General features: G+C 35.4%; 1 protein-coding gene across 1 annotated transcript in view; it reads left to right on the top strand.

Moving 5' to 3' along the window:
* Positions 1-20,021, top strand: part of TENM3 (teneurin transmembrane protein 3) — a 3,314,517-nt gene that overhangs the window by 3,077,228 nt on the left and 217,268 nt on the right. Inside the window, exon 15 of the mRNA XM_074231559.1 lies at positions 19,887-20,017. Coding sequence (XP_074087660.1) covers positions 19,887-20,017 — 131 coding nt within the window. The remainder of the gene's footprint in view (positions 1-19,886; positions 20,018-20,021) is intronic.

Below are 20,021 nucleotides of genomic sequence, written 5' to 3'. Positions count from 1 at the left end.
TTATCTCTCCTTGCTCTTATTATTAAATGAAAAGCAGGCGAGTCTTTATATCTATAGATCACTAGTCCTTTAATTTGGTCTTGAGAAGAAAAAAAATTAATTTATTCAAGATATAATGAATGGCAGCTCTTCATACCTTTGAAACATTTAATTAATTAAAGTGGCAAATATTTTAGCATGAATCAATAAAAACACCAAGAGATGTATGTGTCCCTATCAGGCAACAACCTGGGCCAGGTCTCTTATGAATTCTGAGTTTGATGAAGCTATCATATAATAGGGTTAGATTTTTTTTTATTAGTGTGATTTCCAGAGTAACCAGCTTCTTTTTAATAGCAATTAAGCCACCAGGAAAACATGCATTAATCATTTATAATAGGCCTTAAAGAATTTTGTAAGCCTAGTCCTCTAAAATTACAATGCCATATACTGTAATGATGTTTTGGTTTCACATAACGAATCATCAATGTGCCTCGTTCAATTGTAGAGTGCCTCAGGAAATGAATTCATAATAACTTCAAACAGATTTTCAGTTTTTTCCTTGGGAACATGATCAAATTAGGTCATGGAAGCTCTTTGGCTGATCATAACTAGAGGTTTCTCTTCTATCATTATCCTCTTTCAGCTAGGACCTATTCACCTTGAAGCCTATTTCTTCCCCTTGTTCAAAAATTATGCTTGGGATTAGATGACTTTTTTTTTTTATTCTCATATATGACTCATGAGGCATTTCTTCAGTCTTTTCTCCATTTTTATTTTAGGTCTGAAGGTAGTCCTCCATTGTATTTCATTGTTAAAACTTTATTGTCTCTTCTCTCTATAGACTTAGATGATTTTATTCTTATAGCTTTTAATGCTATCATAACACAGATTTGCCTTTCTGTCCAATCCAATGATCTCTTGTTCTTTTTTCAAAATCCTACCTATTTTTCTAAATTACAAACCTTGGTTTTTATAGTCAGTTAATGCATAAAATGAAAGTACTTATCTCCTTGATTCTAGTCGCCTTTCCTTTTCTATCCTTTGCCTTTTAAAAAATCTTTTCTTCCCTTTATTTTTAACCTGTTGCTAAGCCTGTTGAGTTTCTTATAGAGCTTTCCTCATACTCTTTGTTCTTCATCTCAGCAGCTTAACATTTTATCTGTGCAATTAAGCATATGTGGCAGCTTAATAAATACTGTTTGATTATAATCTCCCTCAGATGCCACTGCTGTGTCCTCTATGATTTCTTTTACATCTCACCTTCTTCCATTCTGTTCATCTCAAAATGCTTCTGCCAGAAATTATCTTGCTCCATTTATTTTCTCTTCTAAATTCCCTTCCTCAGCTTCCTCTTGTCTCTGGCTTTAGGGGGGAAAATACTTAATTGTCTGGATATTTACCAAGCCTATATGAGGTGCCAGCCAACAGTTCCCCTATAAGAGTTTATGTTCCACTAGAGTAGTGTTAAGAGCCAAGACAGCTTTTTCAGGCATTATTTGGTTCTGGGTGTGATCACCAAGCTACTTATAGTTGGCATTGGTTTCCTTGAGGTAGATAAGTAAATGAAGGGAGAAAGATTTCCAGAGGGAAAAGCCAAGTTTTGTTTTAAAAGAACAAGAGACAATAAAGAGCCTGGAACTTATGATGGCTACCACACAATCCTTCATTAACTTGAATTTGTTGTAGAAAACACGGACAAGAAAATGGATGGATGATGCTGAGTGGGAGAGACTGTGGGATAAATCAGAATTTGAAACCTGATCGACCTCAGGAATCATCCCTTTAACCATCTTTCTTTACAAAGTTGGCAACTGAGACCCAGAGAAGGAAAATGATGCCCAAGATTTCAGAGGTTGGGGCAGAGCCGACACTAGCCCAGATTTCCTGATTCTTCACCCAGTGTGTTCTTTCCCATATACTGCATTGTTTCTTTGTCATCTTATTTACTTTGTTCCCTCTAGGCTGGCAGATCCCTTTGTAACCTTATCTCATTTACCTTATGGCTTCTTCTTCCACTTCCTAACAGTGAGAAATTTTCTTCTCTTTTGGCAGGTCTCCTCTTTTAAAGTTCTTTGTTTTATTATAATTTCGATTTCTAGAAAGATGTGATTGCCACTTACAAAGGAAGGGGTTTGATATTCATCAACTAAAGATAAATCAAACAGCACTCAGAAATTTTTAAATGTCATATTTTTATTTCCATTCTTAATTTAGTGGAAAATGACATGTACATTTCATTATAGAATGTCAGTTGCTGATAACCAATTGAGCTAATATATTAACTCATTTAAGTGAATAGCTCATGAAAGCTGAAAAGCCGGCCAAGATTATTCTAAGGCCAGGTCAATTCACTGAAGTAACTAAACTGTGGCATAGTCATTCCACTTATTTTAACCATCTTAATCATTGATTCAGATCATTAACTATTCAATTCAATTGATTGTCCTCATACACAGCCAGAAACAATCAACAGCTAAACATATTCAGTAGTTGCTTACAGATATAGTCTAAATGTCTTTAACTGCAAATAGAAATTAAGTTATTTCTATTAAAGTCACTCAGATATACTATTCTTTTGTGATTATTTCATTAAGAAAAATTCAGATGGCCTCTTCCTAAATTAGTGACAATAAAAAGCCATAAATATATTTCTAAAAAACTTATTTTTTTCAAAAGTAATCTTAATATATTTTTAATAATTTAAATTGATAGGAATTGATGTTTCATTAGTTAGGCTCAGGATTAATGAAATTGTTGCTAGTATTGTTTGAGAATTTTATCCCCAATGTAAAATGACTAGAAATTAATGAAAAATGTTCATAAGAAATACACAAACAAGCATGTTGTACTTTTAAAAAAATGAGAAAGATGTAGTTGTTCCCACTAGATCAATTAACTCATAATGCTGACTATACTCACCATGAACATTTTTGCATATCCAGTATAATTATAAGCAAAGTGTACACATATGCGTAATTGCTTTTAAAAAATAGAGCTACTAAGACATGCAAATTTTTTAATATAAAAATGTAGTTATTTTAGCAAATGAGTGACATCAGATAAAATCAGTTATCTTTTATTAATTCAAGTACTACAGCAATAAAATTTATCTCATTTAGAAGCTTTTGATTTAAAATTTTTTTCCTTGCAGGGATTATTTCCTGGTGTGAAAGTTGTCCAAAGAAAATAGTACATCAATTCAGGAATGTAATAGATTTGAAAGTACACCATGCTATCAGCATGACGATATATTTTTTCAACTACACTAACTCACTGTGTCACAGCTAGAATCATTATATATTGTTCCTTTGTTTCCATGTCACAAGTGAATTATTTACATTTTAATGGATGTTTCATAATGTTTGCTTAACTTTTTTTTACCTTTTCCTTTTAAAAAGCACATTAATGCAATGAATTTGAAAAAAATACAAAAGGAAGAGATTTTAAGTAAAATAGGCATAATGTTTCTTTTAGGGAATGTCAATTATATGACAAGTATTATTTTTTGATTTCTATAAGCAATGATTCATTCAACATATATAAGTACATGGCTCTAGGACTTATTAATGTGTATAGGAATTGAGGTATGAAAAATGGGACTATTTGTACACAGTAAGGAAATTTTTGAATGTTACTTTTGAAATCAATCTTCTTAAATTTCTTAAAGCTCATCTGCAAAAAAGACACCATTTAGTAATTAACCAAAAAATCTATCCAAATTCAAAGTAGTTACTCTGGTCAAGAGGTGAAAAACAGTAGAATTAAAATTTTTAATGAACAGAATAAAACAACTGGTAATTTTTAAAGCCCTTATTTTAATTAAATGAGATTTTTAAAAATGAATTCCATTTTGAACCTCAAAGTAACTGAACAGTAGTTTAAAATTTCATTTCCTTTTCAGTATTTGCTATTTCTGAATTTTAAAAATATTTTTAGTTAACTTTTTTAAAAATTGAACTAAGCTTTTTTCTGATAATCAGCTGATTTATAAATGAGTCGATTTTTGCATATTTACATTGTTAACTCTTCATAATCTAATAAAAATCAAATGAATGTATTTTATGCAATTATTAATCTAGATTGATTGGAAGCAGAAACGTGTATCTAAAGAGGACTAGTGCATTTCAAACACTGAAAGGGGCTTATCCCAAAGTCTTATTCTTCCATGATGATGAGTATTTTGACTTGTCAAGGGTTTAGAGAACTGATATTTCTTTTAAAACAAAGACACTCCAATAAAAAAAATGTGTAGCCTCCAAAGCTTCAGTTTGCTGTTCTTTAAAATGAGAAGATTGGACAGGTGATCTCCCAGGTCTTTTCTATCTCTGACTATGTGATCATCTGAATCTGAGGGGGGAAATCTATCCATGAAAGCAGTCAGAAGAAATGACTCTAGGTGTGTAAGATGGGTCTATTTATACTCAGTAAGGAGACTTATTTTTGTATGTGGCTTATGAGATCAGTCGTCTTAAATTTCAGTCACACTATACTATATTTGTTAACTTCGATGTCTCCCTTATTTTCTCCTGGGTATTTTTCTGTTTAAACGGGACTGGGGAAATAGACAAGCATTAGAAACCCGATCTACAGTAGTTCTTGGCAGCTATATGAAATCCTAGAGTCTTAGTGGTGGGAATCTAGAGTTGGTCTGTGATGATTATACTATCTGACCTCATAAAGGAATCTGTTTACAAAGTGGTATACATCTTTTTTATGAAGAACTTTAAGATTTGCAAAGAAATTTTTTTTTAGTTTCTGGCAAGGCAATAGGGCTAAGTGACTTGCCCAAGGTCACAGCTAGGTAATTATTAAGTGGCTGAGGCCAGATTTGAACTCAGGTTCTCCTGACTTCAGGGCTGGTGCACTATCCACTGCTCTACCTAGCTGCCCCTGAGAAGAAATTTTTAAATATTATCCTATTTAGTATTATAATAATTAGGTGCTTTTATCTCAGGATTTCAAAGTCATTAAGAATCAGAGACTATCAGACCTGGATGAAATCTTTTTAGTGTATTGGTATCTCTTATTTTTATGTCACTTTAATTTAAATATCTATGCATTCACTACTCAGAAAAGCATGCCTCATATCAGGGAATAAAAAAGAAAAGGGAAAGGGAATGGGAAGTAGTTAAACATAACTAACCAACATAATCTCTGAAGCCTACAAAACATTGCAGTCCAAGCCCATCATTCCTAATCTCTGTAAAGAGGGAAAGGAGATAATGTCCTTCAGTCATTTTTCAGTCATCTGCAACTCTTTCAGACCCTTTTGGGGGTTTTCTTTACAAAGATGCTGGTGTGGTTTGCCTTTTCCTTTTTCAGCTCATTTTGCAGTTGAGGAAACTGAGGCAGGCAGGTTAAGTGATTTTCCCAGGGTCACAAGTTAGTATTTGAGCCAGATTCAAACTCCAATTAACTTCTATAAAGAGTTTAGGAAGTACATTTTCTCATCTCTTCAAGCCAAGCTTGGTCATTATCATTATCAGCATTCAGTTTTTCTGGAATTTGCTGTTTTTCCATTTACCTTAGAAATATAAGACAATGTATATTTGGTTTCCTAGGTTGGCTTACTTTATTTGTCTGCCTATGCAGCTAGCTGGGCCCAGAGTTCAAATGTGACCTCAGACCAGATGCAAGACTGTGGGCAATTCATTTATCCTTTCTCTGACTTAGTTTCCTCAACTGTAAAAAGAGATAATAATGGGGTTCTGAGGATCACATGTGATATTACTTGTAAAACTCTTCTCATAGTACTAGGATTTTTTCTCTTTTTTGTATTGAACAATAGCTTCAAACATAAGATGTTTTGTGTGTGTGTGTGTGTGTATGTGTGTGTATCCATGACAAGTAGCTGTCAATCTCTTCTTGAAGCAGTTTTGCAGATATTGGAATCCTCAACAACGGTTGAGTCCAATGATTCTAATTCTCACTTGTGTACCACCCCTCTTTCATAAAGAATAACACAACTCACTCAGAGTAAGACAGTAAACAATGGTGAAATATAGTAGTCTAGGTTTCCCAACCCTCTTCATTGACTTTTCCCCAGTCAAGTACCCCTCTCCAGACTTTTCTACATCCAACTGTGAAGCCAGCTGTGAAACTGATTTATGTTCTTGAAAAATTTCTGTAGGGAGAAAAATAACACTTCACCTTTAACAGCAGTCGCAATGTTCCAGTGTGCGATGTTTGCTACAATTATGATCCTTTGCCTCTGCATCCTCCGAATAGATAAGTTTATTGTATTTTTACAATGATCTTGGATATCTGGGCCTGCCACTTTGTGTGTGTGTGTGTGTGTGTGTGTGTGTGTGTGTGTGTGTGTGTATCATTGTATGTGTATGTATTATCTGGTAGGAGGGTTACTTGGTAATTGTAGCTTCTTTACAAAGATTGCCAGTTTTATCAACTTTCATTTGAAATAAGGGTAGGTAATGGGAAGAAAGTGTCTACCCTTTGACCTAGAGATTCCCACTGCTAGGCATATATCTTTAGAAGGTCTCTGATAAAGGAAAGGTCCCATAAACACCAAATGATTTACTTTGGTAGCAAAAACCTAAAAGCAAAGTAGAGTCCCCAAGTAAATTATAGCACCATGTGATATTGCTGTACCATAAGAAATGATACATAAGAATATAGAAAGGCATAGACAAATAAATTGATACAAAGTAAGATAAGCAAAACAAAAACAATGACACATAATGGATACAAAGATGAAATGGCAAAATGGGAAATTGAAAGTAAATACTGTATAATTATGACCTGAAGAAACTTGCCCTAAAAAAAAAAGGTTTACAAATGTCACTTCTTTCCCTTCTTGATGGAGATTATAGATGTAGAATGTATATGATATTTTACTTACTATATGTATTGGTTAATTTTTCTTGAAGTACTTTTATTTTTATTCTTTGTTAAAAAGGGAAAGCTCTCAGGAGGGGGAAGAGGCATAAGAGATGAGGTTCTGAAGAGAGAGGAGGAATATATTGGAATATGAAAATGTTTCAAAAACTAAACAAAATTAAGGGAAAAGAAAGGCGTGGAATAGAAGAGAAAGGACAGTTATTTTTTTATTTTAATATATTTTTTATTCTCTTAAAAATGACAATGGAAGTTTTGGATTTATAGGAATCAATATGGTATTCTTTTGTCCAGACTTATGATTTCATCTGTATTTGGAACTTAAAGTTTTTTAGAGTAGCAGGAGGTAGTAACAGAAATAAAATTTGAACTTTCATGTACTGGATCTTGTGGTTTCCCAAGGTATATTTGATAAGCTAGAAAAGATGTTCAAGATACAGTGAAGCCCTGTTTATGGAAGGAAAAGTATACAAAATTGTTCATCATTCTTCTTGATTTGCAAATTGAAAGAATACATCCAAGAAAAAAGAACTAGGAAAATGACCTTAATAAGAAAAATTAAGGATAAAGAAATAGTATTATCTGTGGAAAGAAAGTAGTCAAAAAATTTCAGTCAATTATAAGCACTTAAGGAGAACCTGGAGAAACAATAGTAACAGGGAGCAACAATAACAATAACAAAAAATTATTGTGGAAAAAGGAACAGTATTATTGGATGATCTATTAACATAGGAGAGAAGCTAAATGGAGTGGGGGAGAGAAAAGAATATGACCCCTATAGAAAGTAAAATTGGGAGGGGGAAGCAGCCCTACAAAAGAATTGCCATTTCTTATAATTCTCATTATGGACAATTCACTAAGATCTAGTTCAGTGATTCATCATAAACATTTATTTGAAAGCAAACCTAGTGCCTACTTTGGAGATTCCAAGAAAAACAAAGGAGGATCTCAGTATGAGATTAAGTAGTCTAGAGGTCAGAAAATAGTGGGAAGGAAATTAAGTGGCTGGAAGGGATGTAACTGAGATAATGGCAGGTCAGAAAACAAAACAACCAAAGGACAGAATAAGATTAAAAGAAATAAAAGGGAGGGGGGGATTTTGTTTTTTGACTTTGAAATTTGGAATATACAAAGTCCTTTCTCCCCCAAACTGAATATTGGTGATTGATCATTCACCACCTGATATGAAAGTAAGACAGAGTTAGGCTTTGCATGGATAGTTTTTAGGTGGTGTATATCAGATGTGTGATTATACAGCCTAGAAGGGAAATTGTAAAGGAAGGAGAGGAAGACTGTGTTTTATATCTGGCTAGGCCTAAACTGTATCCCCCCCGTGGAAACAGCCTTTTGAGACCTGGGATTCTGTGAGAGTCTCATTGGACTAATTGTACACAGAAGACAGTGTAATAAGTGACTGCATAATGCCTTCTGCAGGTTTATGCAGCTACTAGTGTGGGTGGGCTTCTCTCTGAAAAATCAGAGCAGTCTCTGCAGTCAGAGTTCTGGAGGCTTGCCGAGCCTTTGAGGGCCAGCATCAACTGGGTCTCCCTCCAAATACAGTCTTTTAAACCCAGTACCTACAGTAATTATATTAGATCTCTGTGAATATCTCTGATGAGAAGCAGGTAGCCAGAAGGCAAGAACACCAGGAAACCCAGCCTTGGAAAAAACCAGGTAATTCTTCTGTGAGACTGCTTTCTTCAATATAATCTTAAATGACTGCCATAAAGTATCTGTTTAATTAAAATCAACATCAAAAATGCCTCCTAATTAGTTAGAAATAATGATTTTTCCCCCAACTTTAATTCTGTTCTAAATATATTTATATATATATATATATATATAGATAATAATAAAGTGAATCAAAATTTGTGACTGAATAAAAGATGCTAAACAGAATAGATTCTAAATATTATCCAAGCTATCTTCATAATGATTAATATCTGCTTTGGGGCAGAATCACTTATCTTGAGGATATATTGAAACGTTGTGCTGTTTCCAACTAGACAGTATTCATCCAAACTGTTCATCAAAGGATAAAGTTACAAAATGTCTGGATGCTTTTTAATTCCCTTCATGTATAATCAGCTTCATTAGAATGGAAACTTCTTGAGGGCATGGATTGTCTTGCTTACTTGTAATTGTAGTCTCTGCTTTGGACAGTGTTTAATCCAAAGCATTTGTACCTAATAAATTCTATCATTCTTTCCCTCCCTTCCTCTTCTTTCTTTTCTCCATCCTTCCTTTTTTCCATCCATCTTAAATGGCATGTGCACAAAACCTTCTTTTGTTCTGACTCTATCAGATATTAGTTATTTTCTCCATAGTAGTTAGTTCTAATGCTAATTCATCCAAAAAAGGAATTTTATCCACAAATGTGGGGATATGTTATTAGATCAGAAAGCATCATTTTGGAAGAGTCAATTGACATCAAAGAAATTTTATTAGAACTTTAATAAGTCTTTTAAAAATCAGTAGGTATGTCTAAGAAGCAGTATGAAATGCTGATATTGGAGTCAGGAAGAACTGGGTTTGTATCCCTGCTCAGGCACTTACTATTTCTGTAACCATTGGGAAGTCACTTAACCCCTCTCTGCCTCACTTTTTTCATCTTCAAAGAAAAGGGTTAGAACCTGATGGCTCAGGCCTCTTCCATCTCTAAGTCTATGTTCCTGTAATCTTAGAAGAAAAAGGAAGCTTGAAAATATCTCCAAATCTTAAGAATCTTAGTATGTAGCTATGTATGTTATAAATTCAACCAAAAAGCATTTATTTCAATATATTGGTAAATCATCTTTCAAATCAGAGCATCTAAGCAGGCTCAACTGATATTTTCCTCAGAAACATCTTACATTCCAGAAAAAGTATGATGCTGTTGCTTAGAGACAACCCTTGTATATGTTTCATGTAGTAGATTACCTGTTGGGCAAACATTGGGGAAAAAAGAGAAGAAACTAAAAACAGCCTCCAATACATGAATCCTCAATTTGGAGGAGGAGAACAGGAGCAAATGTTTCTTCAGCAGAATGGATCAATTAGAAAAGCACTTACAGAAGTAATTTCTTACAAAAGTATGTCCCAACAAGTTCTATCAGACAATGGAAACAGTGCAATCATCTCTCTAGGCCTAGTACAACTGACTACTATTGTTAAGTTTCAATAATTCTATGGGGGACAAAAGCCAAATATTATCTCATCTTTTTAAAATTGTAATCATTTGTTTTGCCCATTGCCTCCTAAGGACATGCTTGGCCCTGAATAAAAGTTAGAAGAAAACTAAAATGGTTATACATAAAAATACACAATTGTCAAATTGAGATCAAAAGTTTATTCACCACTTAGGAGCATGGTTCTTTTTATGACTATTTTTCTCCCTTTTTTTTTTGAAGAAAACCTTCCTTAAGTGTTTGAAAAAGATTACTATATATTTTCCAGGAAACAAAAGAGTTTCCATTTTGGTCACCATAACCTGCTCTCCAGAGAGGCATTATCTCATAATGAATAGAATCAGGAATGAATGAATGAATAAATGATGTATTTTTTAAGCATTTACTATGGGCCCAGCACTGCACTAGGCACTAGTGATACAAATAGATATTTAAGACCATCCCTACTGTCAAGGGATTCTCATTCCGATTGAGGGAAAGGGAATATCATCAGGAGACCTGAGTTCAAGTTGTACCTTTTGCACAGTGATGGTGGGATCCTGGGTAAGTCACAAGTATCTTAAAACCTCAGACCATTCCAAAGCTGTGAGTTTCAGAGAAGCTTCCAGGAAGCTCCAGGAGAAACTCCTCACCCAGAGTCCCTTGTAGCAGTCAAGTGAGAAGACCCTCAATAGAACAAGCAAACACACATTCCAGCTGTTTAAGGAAGACTTCCATACCCCCCAAAATATTCTACTTAGGAATCTTTTTTATGACCCTCTTGTTAGGTGTCTCCTCACTTCCTAGCCTCCGTAGGTGGGCTTTATGCGTTGCAATGAGGGGCCAGAGACAAATATAAAGGCCAGTCCTCTGTTTTGTCTGTCTCATCTCAGCCAGAGACTTTATGGAGGTCTCTCATTTGAGGGGATCTTTCAAGCTCAAACTCCTCCAGATGAGCCTTCAAAATGTTTGTAATATTAATTGGTCATAATAATCTCACACTTTTATAACCTTTTAGATTTGCAGAGTGCTTTTTTTTAACAGCCCCGTGAAGTATCAGTTTCTCTATCAGATTATCAGTTTAAGTGTTAAAAATTTCCAGAACATATGTTTAATTATGGATTAGTTTGGAAGAGGATGGATAAATGGTTTTGCAATATTACTCATATTGAGTTTTCTCTGCTTGATCTATCTGAACAAATTTGTGAAAAATAAAAAAAATTAAAAATCATGAGATATGAATAAGAGGAGAGGGATTTCAGAGAAGCCCCTTGGTCTCTCAGTGACTGGTAAGCTTGCCAGACCTAGTTTTCCATTCGAAAACATCTGAGGGATGCTTCCCCATGGAATGGGAGCATGCCTATCCTTACTTTATTGCTGGGATACTGGAAACAAAGGTTTGTAATTTGGGAAGGATGATCTCCTCTGGAGCAGCTGCTCTTCCCATAGTGTATAAAAAAGTCTATGAGAATATTTTGGCCCATTTCACTCTCTCTTACTTGTCAAGACTCCTTAGTCTTTCCCAGAGTACAACTGAATGGGGGGGGGGGGGGGGGAGACCAATGGATAGTGATTTGCAACAGACACACGTGAGAGCGGCCAGCCATGTGCTTGGGGTCCTAGAGGATAACTCATGGGTAATGTTCCTGAACTCCAAAGTCCAGTGTGAATGGAGGAAGTTTTAATTTACTAGGCAGCATGTGGCCTTTGGAGAAAGGAAATTCCTGGGCAGGACCAGCTTTGGGAGCATTGGGTTAACCCAAATTTAAGAATCTCCAAGTTTGGGAATTGAAGGTTAGATTTTCAGTAGAAAGGAGATTTTCAGATATAGTGTACTTCTAGAGAAATAAAAGGATACCCACCTGGCTCCTGAGAGAGCAAAGTTCCTTGGACAGTGAAATGTCAGATGGGAAGAGCATTATTTATTCAGTGATTCCCCAGAGTATGTTGACTCTCAACCAAGCAGTCTCTCCAGTGACAATCCCATGGAGATTTCCCTAGAGCAAATACAGTTGATGCAGTTAGCCAAAAAACAAAGAAAATGACCACAATATAGACCCAGTACATGTTAATCCAGAGTCTTTGGGGAGACCATAGGCCATGTGTTACATTTGGGGTTTTTATTCTCATTTAATAGTTGAGGAAATTGAGACACAAATTAGTTAAATGATCTGCTCCAGGACGCACAGTTAGGAAAGGTCAAAGCCAGTGAACACAGACATCTTAACTCTGAATCCTATGTACTTTCTACCATACACACTGACTCATTATTTTCAAGTAATTGAGTGTTACCCTTAAATTTAATTGTTATAATAGCTGTTTTATTTTATATGTTTGATGGTGTATTTAAGGAATAAAATCAATTGATAAACATAGACTCAGCACAATAATAAACTCATCAATTACTTTTTTTTAAAATGTGGTTTCTTTATTGTTGAAAGTAGTAAATAATGAGTTTTGTGGGAGATGAATTTAACAGAATAAAGGATCTTATATCTAGTACTGGAAAAGAATTCAGAGGCCACCTAATCCCACCATCTAATTTTACTGAGGAAGAAACTAAGGCCCAGTGAAAGGTCAGGTGACTTGTTTAAAGAAACAAGTGTCAGAGGTGAGATTTTTATCTCAGATCCTCATACATATAAGAAAGAACTTAGCAACCATTGCTTTTTTCCCACTCTACCATAGATAATAGGATTAAAAAGAGGGAGATAAAGGTTTAACTAGTGTAATTAATCCTTGGGGGATGGGAGAGAAATTTCCTGAATAAAGAAAATGTTATAAAATGAAGAGTAAAAGGAGGGTGAATTTATGTATGTAAATTTTGCATATATTTTTCATATATTGGAAAGCACTGTCTTCAAAACAAACCCTGAGGGCGGTAGGACAAGGATTATACACATTTGAGAGCCACAAACACTGAGATTCAGATAAACTACTCAGTTACTCTACTACTAAGAGGCTGGGATTCTGAGGACATACTTCCCAGTCCTGGACCCCAACTCCTGAACACTCCTCTGCCTTGTGCTTCCAGAGGGGATGCTGTGGTAGGATTCTGAGTGGAAAGTGACCAGAATTAGCATTTAAGTTGTAGCCCAGTCCAAAGGGAGAAGGGGGAATAAAAAGCATTATCAGACCTACTGAGAAGGAAAGGAATTCAGTGACAGCCTGGAAGCAAGGGGACAAAGAGGAGTAATTGAAAATTATACCAAGTCTGTCAGTTGGAGAGGATAATAGAATTACTCCAGTGACCAAGAAGGGAGGGAATGGGGACAGGAAGAAAGATGAGGGGGATTCAGTCTTTGTCCTCCTCATTTTGAATTTGTGACATGACCTCCAGAAGGAAATATCAGGAAGCCAGTTAGAAATATGAGCTAGAACAGAGGGTGAAAATTGTGGATCACAAGGGAGGTTTGGAAGCAGATCAGCCAAATCTCCAGTCTTTTCAGTTGATGTTGTTGTTGTTGTTTTTTATAAAAGCAACTATTAATTGTGCCTAATACAAAGTAATCCAACTGGTTTTTTTGTTTTTGGTTGCTGCATAGCATTGCAAGTTAATGATGCCGCCCGGTTCCAAAGCTGTCGTCTGGCGGTGGCGGCTGTTGTTCTGTAGAAGCCCCTCGAGATGCCAGTACCACAGAGCAACTGTTAGTGTTCACTGACCTTCGGCACCAGCTGGCTTTGGGGCTTTGAAATTGATTTTCCTCATCTCAGTCTCTGATAGTCTCTCTTCAAGTGTGCCTCTCTAGTTCATCACCAGAGTGAAGACGGTGGCACAAATAGCCGAGCAACTGTAGGCAGGCATCACCCTGGGCATCATTAGAAACATCAGAACAGCAACCAGCCCGTTCAGGTGTGCCTGGTGTTAAAACAAGGCTGCTCCTTTTATGGCTGAATACAATGGGGAATTTTTCACATAGGGTCGATTTTTTTTTTGATTCCCAAATATAGTCTAAAAAGTAAAGAAAATCAATGTCTGCCAGTATTCAGAGAAGTGCCATCTGGCTCCCAGGTCATAGTCATACATTTTTGGATGTATCTAGACAGATACATATATATGCATATCATATACATATATATGATATGCATAAATATAGTATATATGTGTGTATATCTATATATATGTGCATAGATACAGATAGACACATGCATATATATGTATAATATATTTACAGAATTCTCATAAGCTACATATATATTCCCAAAGCTCCATAATGTGATATACACCATAAAATGGAAAGTAGGGTACAATGGTGGGGAAGAGTGTTTTACAGAGAGTTAGTAGAAAAAAATAATTTTCCTGTGTAGAAAACTCACCTGCAGAGGAAAAGATATATTTTAATCATAGTCCTTATCCGTCATTCCTCTATTTCTTGCATTTTTTAGGAGGAGGGACATTCTTGTCCATTGGAAATAGACATCCATTTATTTTGAATCAAAGACTGTCTGCTACCTAAATGAAAGTGAATATTTGTTTATATATTTATATACACATTGACATATTTTAATCCTTTGAGGCATGATCTCTCACAGAGGAATTCGTTTATTCAGGATTTTGTAAGGAAGATTCATGTATAAGATGGGAAAATACCCAGTGATTAAATGAATCCATCTCAGTTTCATGTTGTATGACTTGTAAAATGATCTTTGAAGGGTTTGCATAAAGAATTCCAAGAACATTCTGAACAGGAATAAGTTTCACACTTCCAGGCATAGAACCAGGGTTAGTGTTTAGATGTATGAGCTTGCATATAAAAATTTTGTAATTTTTACCAACTTGTAAAATCATAACCAGCCCTTCTATGTCCAGATTTATTTGAAATCTAGCCTGGTTTTATTTGGTTTTTATAGACTTAGACCTAATAAATTATTAATGTGGACAGGTATTTGGAGATGAAAAAAATCTTGTGCATCTGATTCACAAAATCTATGACCAAAAGTTGTTATAAATTCTGCTCTTTCCATGAAAACATAGAGCAATAGATCATTTCTCCAAATTTATATTTAAAATAAATTAGAAACAAAGTCAAGGAACCTTGTTTAAAAATAGTAGATTATCATACCTGGCTTTTCAAGATAATTGCCAAGGTGCCATGCTTGAAGTATTTCCCTGACATTATTATCATAGCAGAAATGTTGTGCTTGTGGAAAAGCAATTAGTTAGACTGATTTCCAAATTTTAAAACCTGAACTAGTACTCAGCTCTACCTAGTATACCTAGCTATGTGTAAAAAGCCAGAGTAAATTGACATTTGTTGCCACTGCTAAACTGGTTAATTGACTTGTATAATGTGGAATGTGTTTTGTGTTTTTTTCTCAAACAAATTTACCTTCCTGATTATACTTTGTTTAGATTACAAGTAAAATGAATTTTCAGTCCCTATGGACATAAAACTGGCTTTGCTTATGTCTGACACTACTTTTGAACAGAACTTTGAATGGAGAAAAGCCTCTCAGTGATTAAGATTTTACCTCAGATAATTGACAGAATAGATAATGTACATGCAGATAATTAGGTTGACTTCCTAAGCCTGTGTTTCTGATTGTTAAATGCTAGGTGTAACCATAAAGGAATGCTATTAGTTTCCTTGGGGTGGATAGTGCTATGTTAATGCACACCAGATTTTTGATCATCTAAATACTGGGAGGCTGCTAATTTGCACAGTGGAGAGAGCACTGGGCCTGGAATCAGGAACACTTGAATTCAAATTTGACCTAAGACACTTACTAGGTGAAGGACTCTGGACAAGTCACTTAACCTTTGTTTAGGAGCCTACTGAGAAGGCAATAAAAACCACTCTAGAATCTTCACCAAGAAAATCCTCTGAATAGTATGGTCCTGGGTTTACAAAGAATCAGACACAACTAAACAACAGTATGCACTTACTATTAGTTAGAGCCATTTGGTGATTGAATTGAAAGTGAAACCTGAGCCTAGAAGGGTTTAAAAAGAGACTGGGTGACCATTTATTCAGGATTTTGTAAGGAAGATTCATGTTTAAGCTTAGGAAGGTATACTCAATGCCTAAATGGCCCTATTCCCAGTTTAAGGTTGTGTGACTCATAACTGATCTTTGAAAGGTTTTCATAAAGAATTCCAAGAACTCTCTGAATGGAATAAGTTTCACACTTCCAGGGTTAGAAGAACCATTCCATCTCAGAGCTAGAAAGGACTTCAGAGGTTATCTAGTATAACCTCTCACTGAGCTAGAAACCACTCTGCAACATTGCTAAAATGGTGGCATCTAGTTCTACTTCTTTTTAAATTTATTTTATTTTCAATTCACTGAACAAAACAAACATTTCTGTAATAGTACAATGAAAAAAGATGATTGCACATGAAACTGCAAATCTAACATATACAATTTGCTATTCACTTCAAATATGAGCAGTTATTTGTGTAATTTTTCCTCCCTTCTCCCCCCTGCACCCTAGAGATGCCTACCATTAGACACAAATAAATAAATAAATATGTAAAATTATTCAATACATGCTTTTCTATCAATTCTTTCTCTGAATGCAGATAATGTCTTTCTTCATGTGTCCTTTATTTTTTATGTATTTATAATAGTCAAAATGACTTAGTTGCTCAAAGTCCTTCTTAAAACAATATTGTTGTTACTGTATAAACTGTTTTCCTAGTTGTGTTCACTTTTCGTCATCATTTTGTGCAAGTCTTTATGCCCTTCTAAGATCATTGAGCTCATCATTTCTTATTGCATAGTAATTTTCTGTCACTTCAATACACCACAATTTCTTTAGTCATTTCCCAGTTGATGGGTATAACTCTTGAAAACCTTCAGTGATAAGCAACTCACACCTTCAAGACTATATCCTTCTGTTTTGGGACAGCTCTAATTATTAATTTTTTTTCATGAGCAACTGAAATATGCCTCCCTGTAATTTCACCCCATTTGTTCCTAGTTATGAACTGTTTGGCCATATTACAATTGTAATGGCTCCTCCATATAAAAGCCTCACAGACCAATAAGGAAAGCTGCTTTTTAAAGTCTTCCCTTCTCTTGAATATGCATTTATACTTCTATTAATTGATCTTTGTATGGCATAGTCCCAAGTCCCATCACCATCATTTATGACTCCATTCCAGTTTTTAGTGACCTTCTTAATATGTGATGGCCAGAATTGAAACTAATCCTTCTTCCTATGTAGTGTGACTACCACCTCATCCATTCTAGAACTATACTACAGTTAATCCTATTTAAAATCTCACTAGTTCTTTGGCTACTACATATACAGTTTTTGAGACAGATTAAGTCCTCTAAATTGCTCAGATATTTTCCCCACAGGAACTGTTGTCTAGTCATGTCTCACCCTTTCCTGTAATTATGATCTTGATTTTTTTTAATCTCCTTAAAAGCTCTTTATATTTATCCTTCTTAAAGTTCATCATATTATTTTCATATTTCCAGACTATTGAGAATTTTTTGGTTTCCAACCCTGTCAGACATTGTATTAACTGTCCTTCGCAGTTTTTGTGCCATCTGTAAATCTGATAACATTTTATCTGCTCCTTCATCAAAGTCACTGATTTTGAAAGTGGTCAAATTTAGAGTCCCATAGCTCACAACTTTCTCTAAGTTCATGTTGATGGACTAAATAACACTCTAGTAGTTTAGTCTGTTCTGAATCGACCCAGTTTGGGCTATAATTAATTCACATCTCTATAGCCCATCTTAGGAGCTGTCCAATGTCTAGTTTAGGTAATCTATGTTTGCACGACTCTTTCTACCACTGTGGAGCTTTATGTTCAAGGATGCTTGATCTCATTTTGTGTGGATACTCTTTGCATTGTTACAGATGGCATCCCACATATTATTAGACAGTCTTCATGACCTGCCTTGGTGAAGAGAGCATCTTTTGAGGACAAGCTTCTGCAGGTGTCATCTGGTCATGACCTGTTACCAAGCCTACATTGGGAGCCTTGCTAGTCTAATAGGACCTAGCCCTGCTTCTGCTCTCCTAGCATAGCCTTTGAGAACACAGCATGATATCCAAGTCGCAACAAAATACATAAAGAAGAATTTGACATTGAGTCTGTTAACCAGAAAGAGAAGAAGAAAGAGGGAGGAAGAAAGGCAAATAAGTAAAAAGCATTTATTAAGAATTTACAGGGGCAGCTAGGTGGCGTAGTGGATAAAGCACCGGTCCTGGAGTCAGGAGTACCTGGGTTCAAATCCGGTCTCAGACACTTAATAATTACCTAGCTGCGTGGCCTTGGGCAAGCCACTTAACCCCATTTGCCTTGCCAAAAAAACCTAAAAAAAAAAGAATTTACCTTAACCCCACTAACTTGCAAAAAAAATTTAAAAAACCTTTAAAAAAGAGTTTACTATAGAGGCAAATAGGTAGCGCAGCAGATAGAGCATTGGCCCTGGAGTCAGGAGGACCTGAGTTCAAATCCAGCCTCAAAAATGTAATAATTGGGATGGCTAGGTGGTGCAGTGGATAAAGCACCGGCCCTGGAGTCAGGAGTACCTGGGTTCAAATCCAGCCTCAGACACTTAATAATTACCTAGCTGTGTGGCCTTAGGCAACCCACTTAACCCCATTTGCCTTGCAAAAAACCTAAAAAAAAACCAAAAACAAAACAAAAAATCCATAATAATTGCCTAGCTTTGTGTCCTTGAGCAAGTCATTTAACCCCACTGCCTTTCAAAAAGAAAAAAATTTACTGCCTGGCTACCAGAGGATGAGGGATACAAAGTGAAATACAAATTTTATACTGGGGGAGACCATTCCAAACTATGGAAGAACATGTACATAAACATGCTCACATATACTTATATATTAGATACACTATGTAGATATATAGGCATATGCTCACACTTGCATCTGCATATATATACATAAATACATATATATATATATATATATATATATATATATGAGCTATGCACTGTACAGATCCATGTATATATGTCCCTATTGGATAGACAGAAATGCACATCCACATGATCCACATGTTTGTGCATTCTGATTAGTCAGATACCATATAAAGAAACATGTGCAAATGCAGATCCATATTAGATATGTGCATATGCATCCATACTGTACAAATGGTGAACAATCTTAGGGAAGGCCAGGAGTGAAAGGAGGAAGCAGCTAAGACCTCTCACCTGAAGATGAGATTTTACTTAAGGCTTCATGAAAACCAGAGAGGGCATAGGAAGGAGAAATGAAAAGGAAAAACATTCCTTTCCTGTAAGTTCTTAGAGTGAAAAAGTGTACAGAAGAGGATAAAAGAAGAGGGAGGAAATAGGTTGGGCAGTTGGGAAGGACTTTCAAATTCCTCAGAGCATACTTCATCCTGGATCCTAATAAGAAGTCACAAGATTTTTATTTTATTTATTAAGTAGAGGTGAATAAAATAGTCAGATCTACACTTTTAAGAAGCTCACTTTGGCATTGGAATGGAATGGGGAAAGACGTGAAAGGGGCAGATCACCTGGCAGATCACCTCATTCTCTAGGCATGACATGGTGAGGGTCAGAACCAGAGAGATAACTCTGTGAGTGTAGAGAAGGGGATATATCCAAGAGATGGGTATTGCTTTATTTTTAATACTTACTGACTTCATATACTTTCATTTAATACTTACTGCTTTTAAAAAAGAAGAGGTGATCTATGTATTTAGATAGATCTATACCTAAACATCCCCATATTTTTAGATTGATATTTTGCCACTTTTTGTTTTTATACATATATATCTCTATAGATGGATATATCTATATAAACATAGCTTCTCATATATAGAGATATATCATCTATAGATGTTGATATAGCATATCTTTTGTATCTATATATGTCTATAGATAAAGATACAGATATCTCAGCAACCTGTGTCTACCATGTATCTTACAGTGATATTCTTCATTTTTTCAGGCATTTCCTATTCAAAACAGGAACAGGGACGACGCCACTGTTCAGTACTGCCACACCAGGATACACAATGGCATCTGGCTCTGTATATTCCCCGCCGACTCGGCCACTGCCTAGAAACACCCTATCAAGAAGTGC

The sequence above is a fragment of the Macrotis lagotis genome, chromosome 3 (assembly GCF_037893015.1).
Source record: "Macrotis lagotis isolate mMagLag1 chromosome 3, bilby.v1.9.chrom.fasta, whole genome shotgun sequence".
NCBI lineage: Eukaryota > Metazoa > Chordata > Mammalia > Peramelemorphia > Peramelidae > Macrotis > Macrotis lagotis.
Note: the sequence above shows the minus strand (reverse complement) of the source record. Positions and strands in the feature narration are given on the sequence as shown.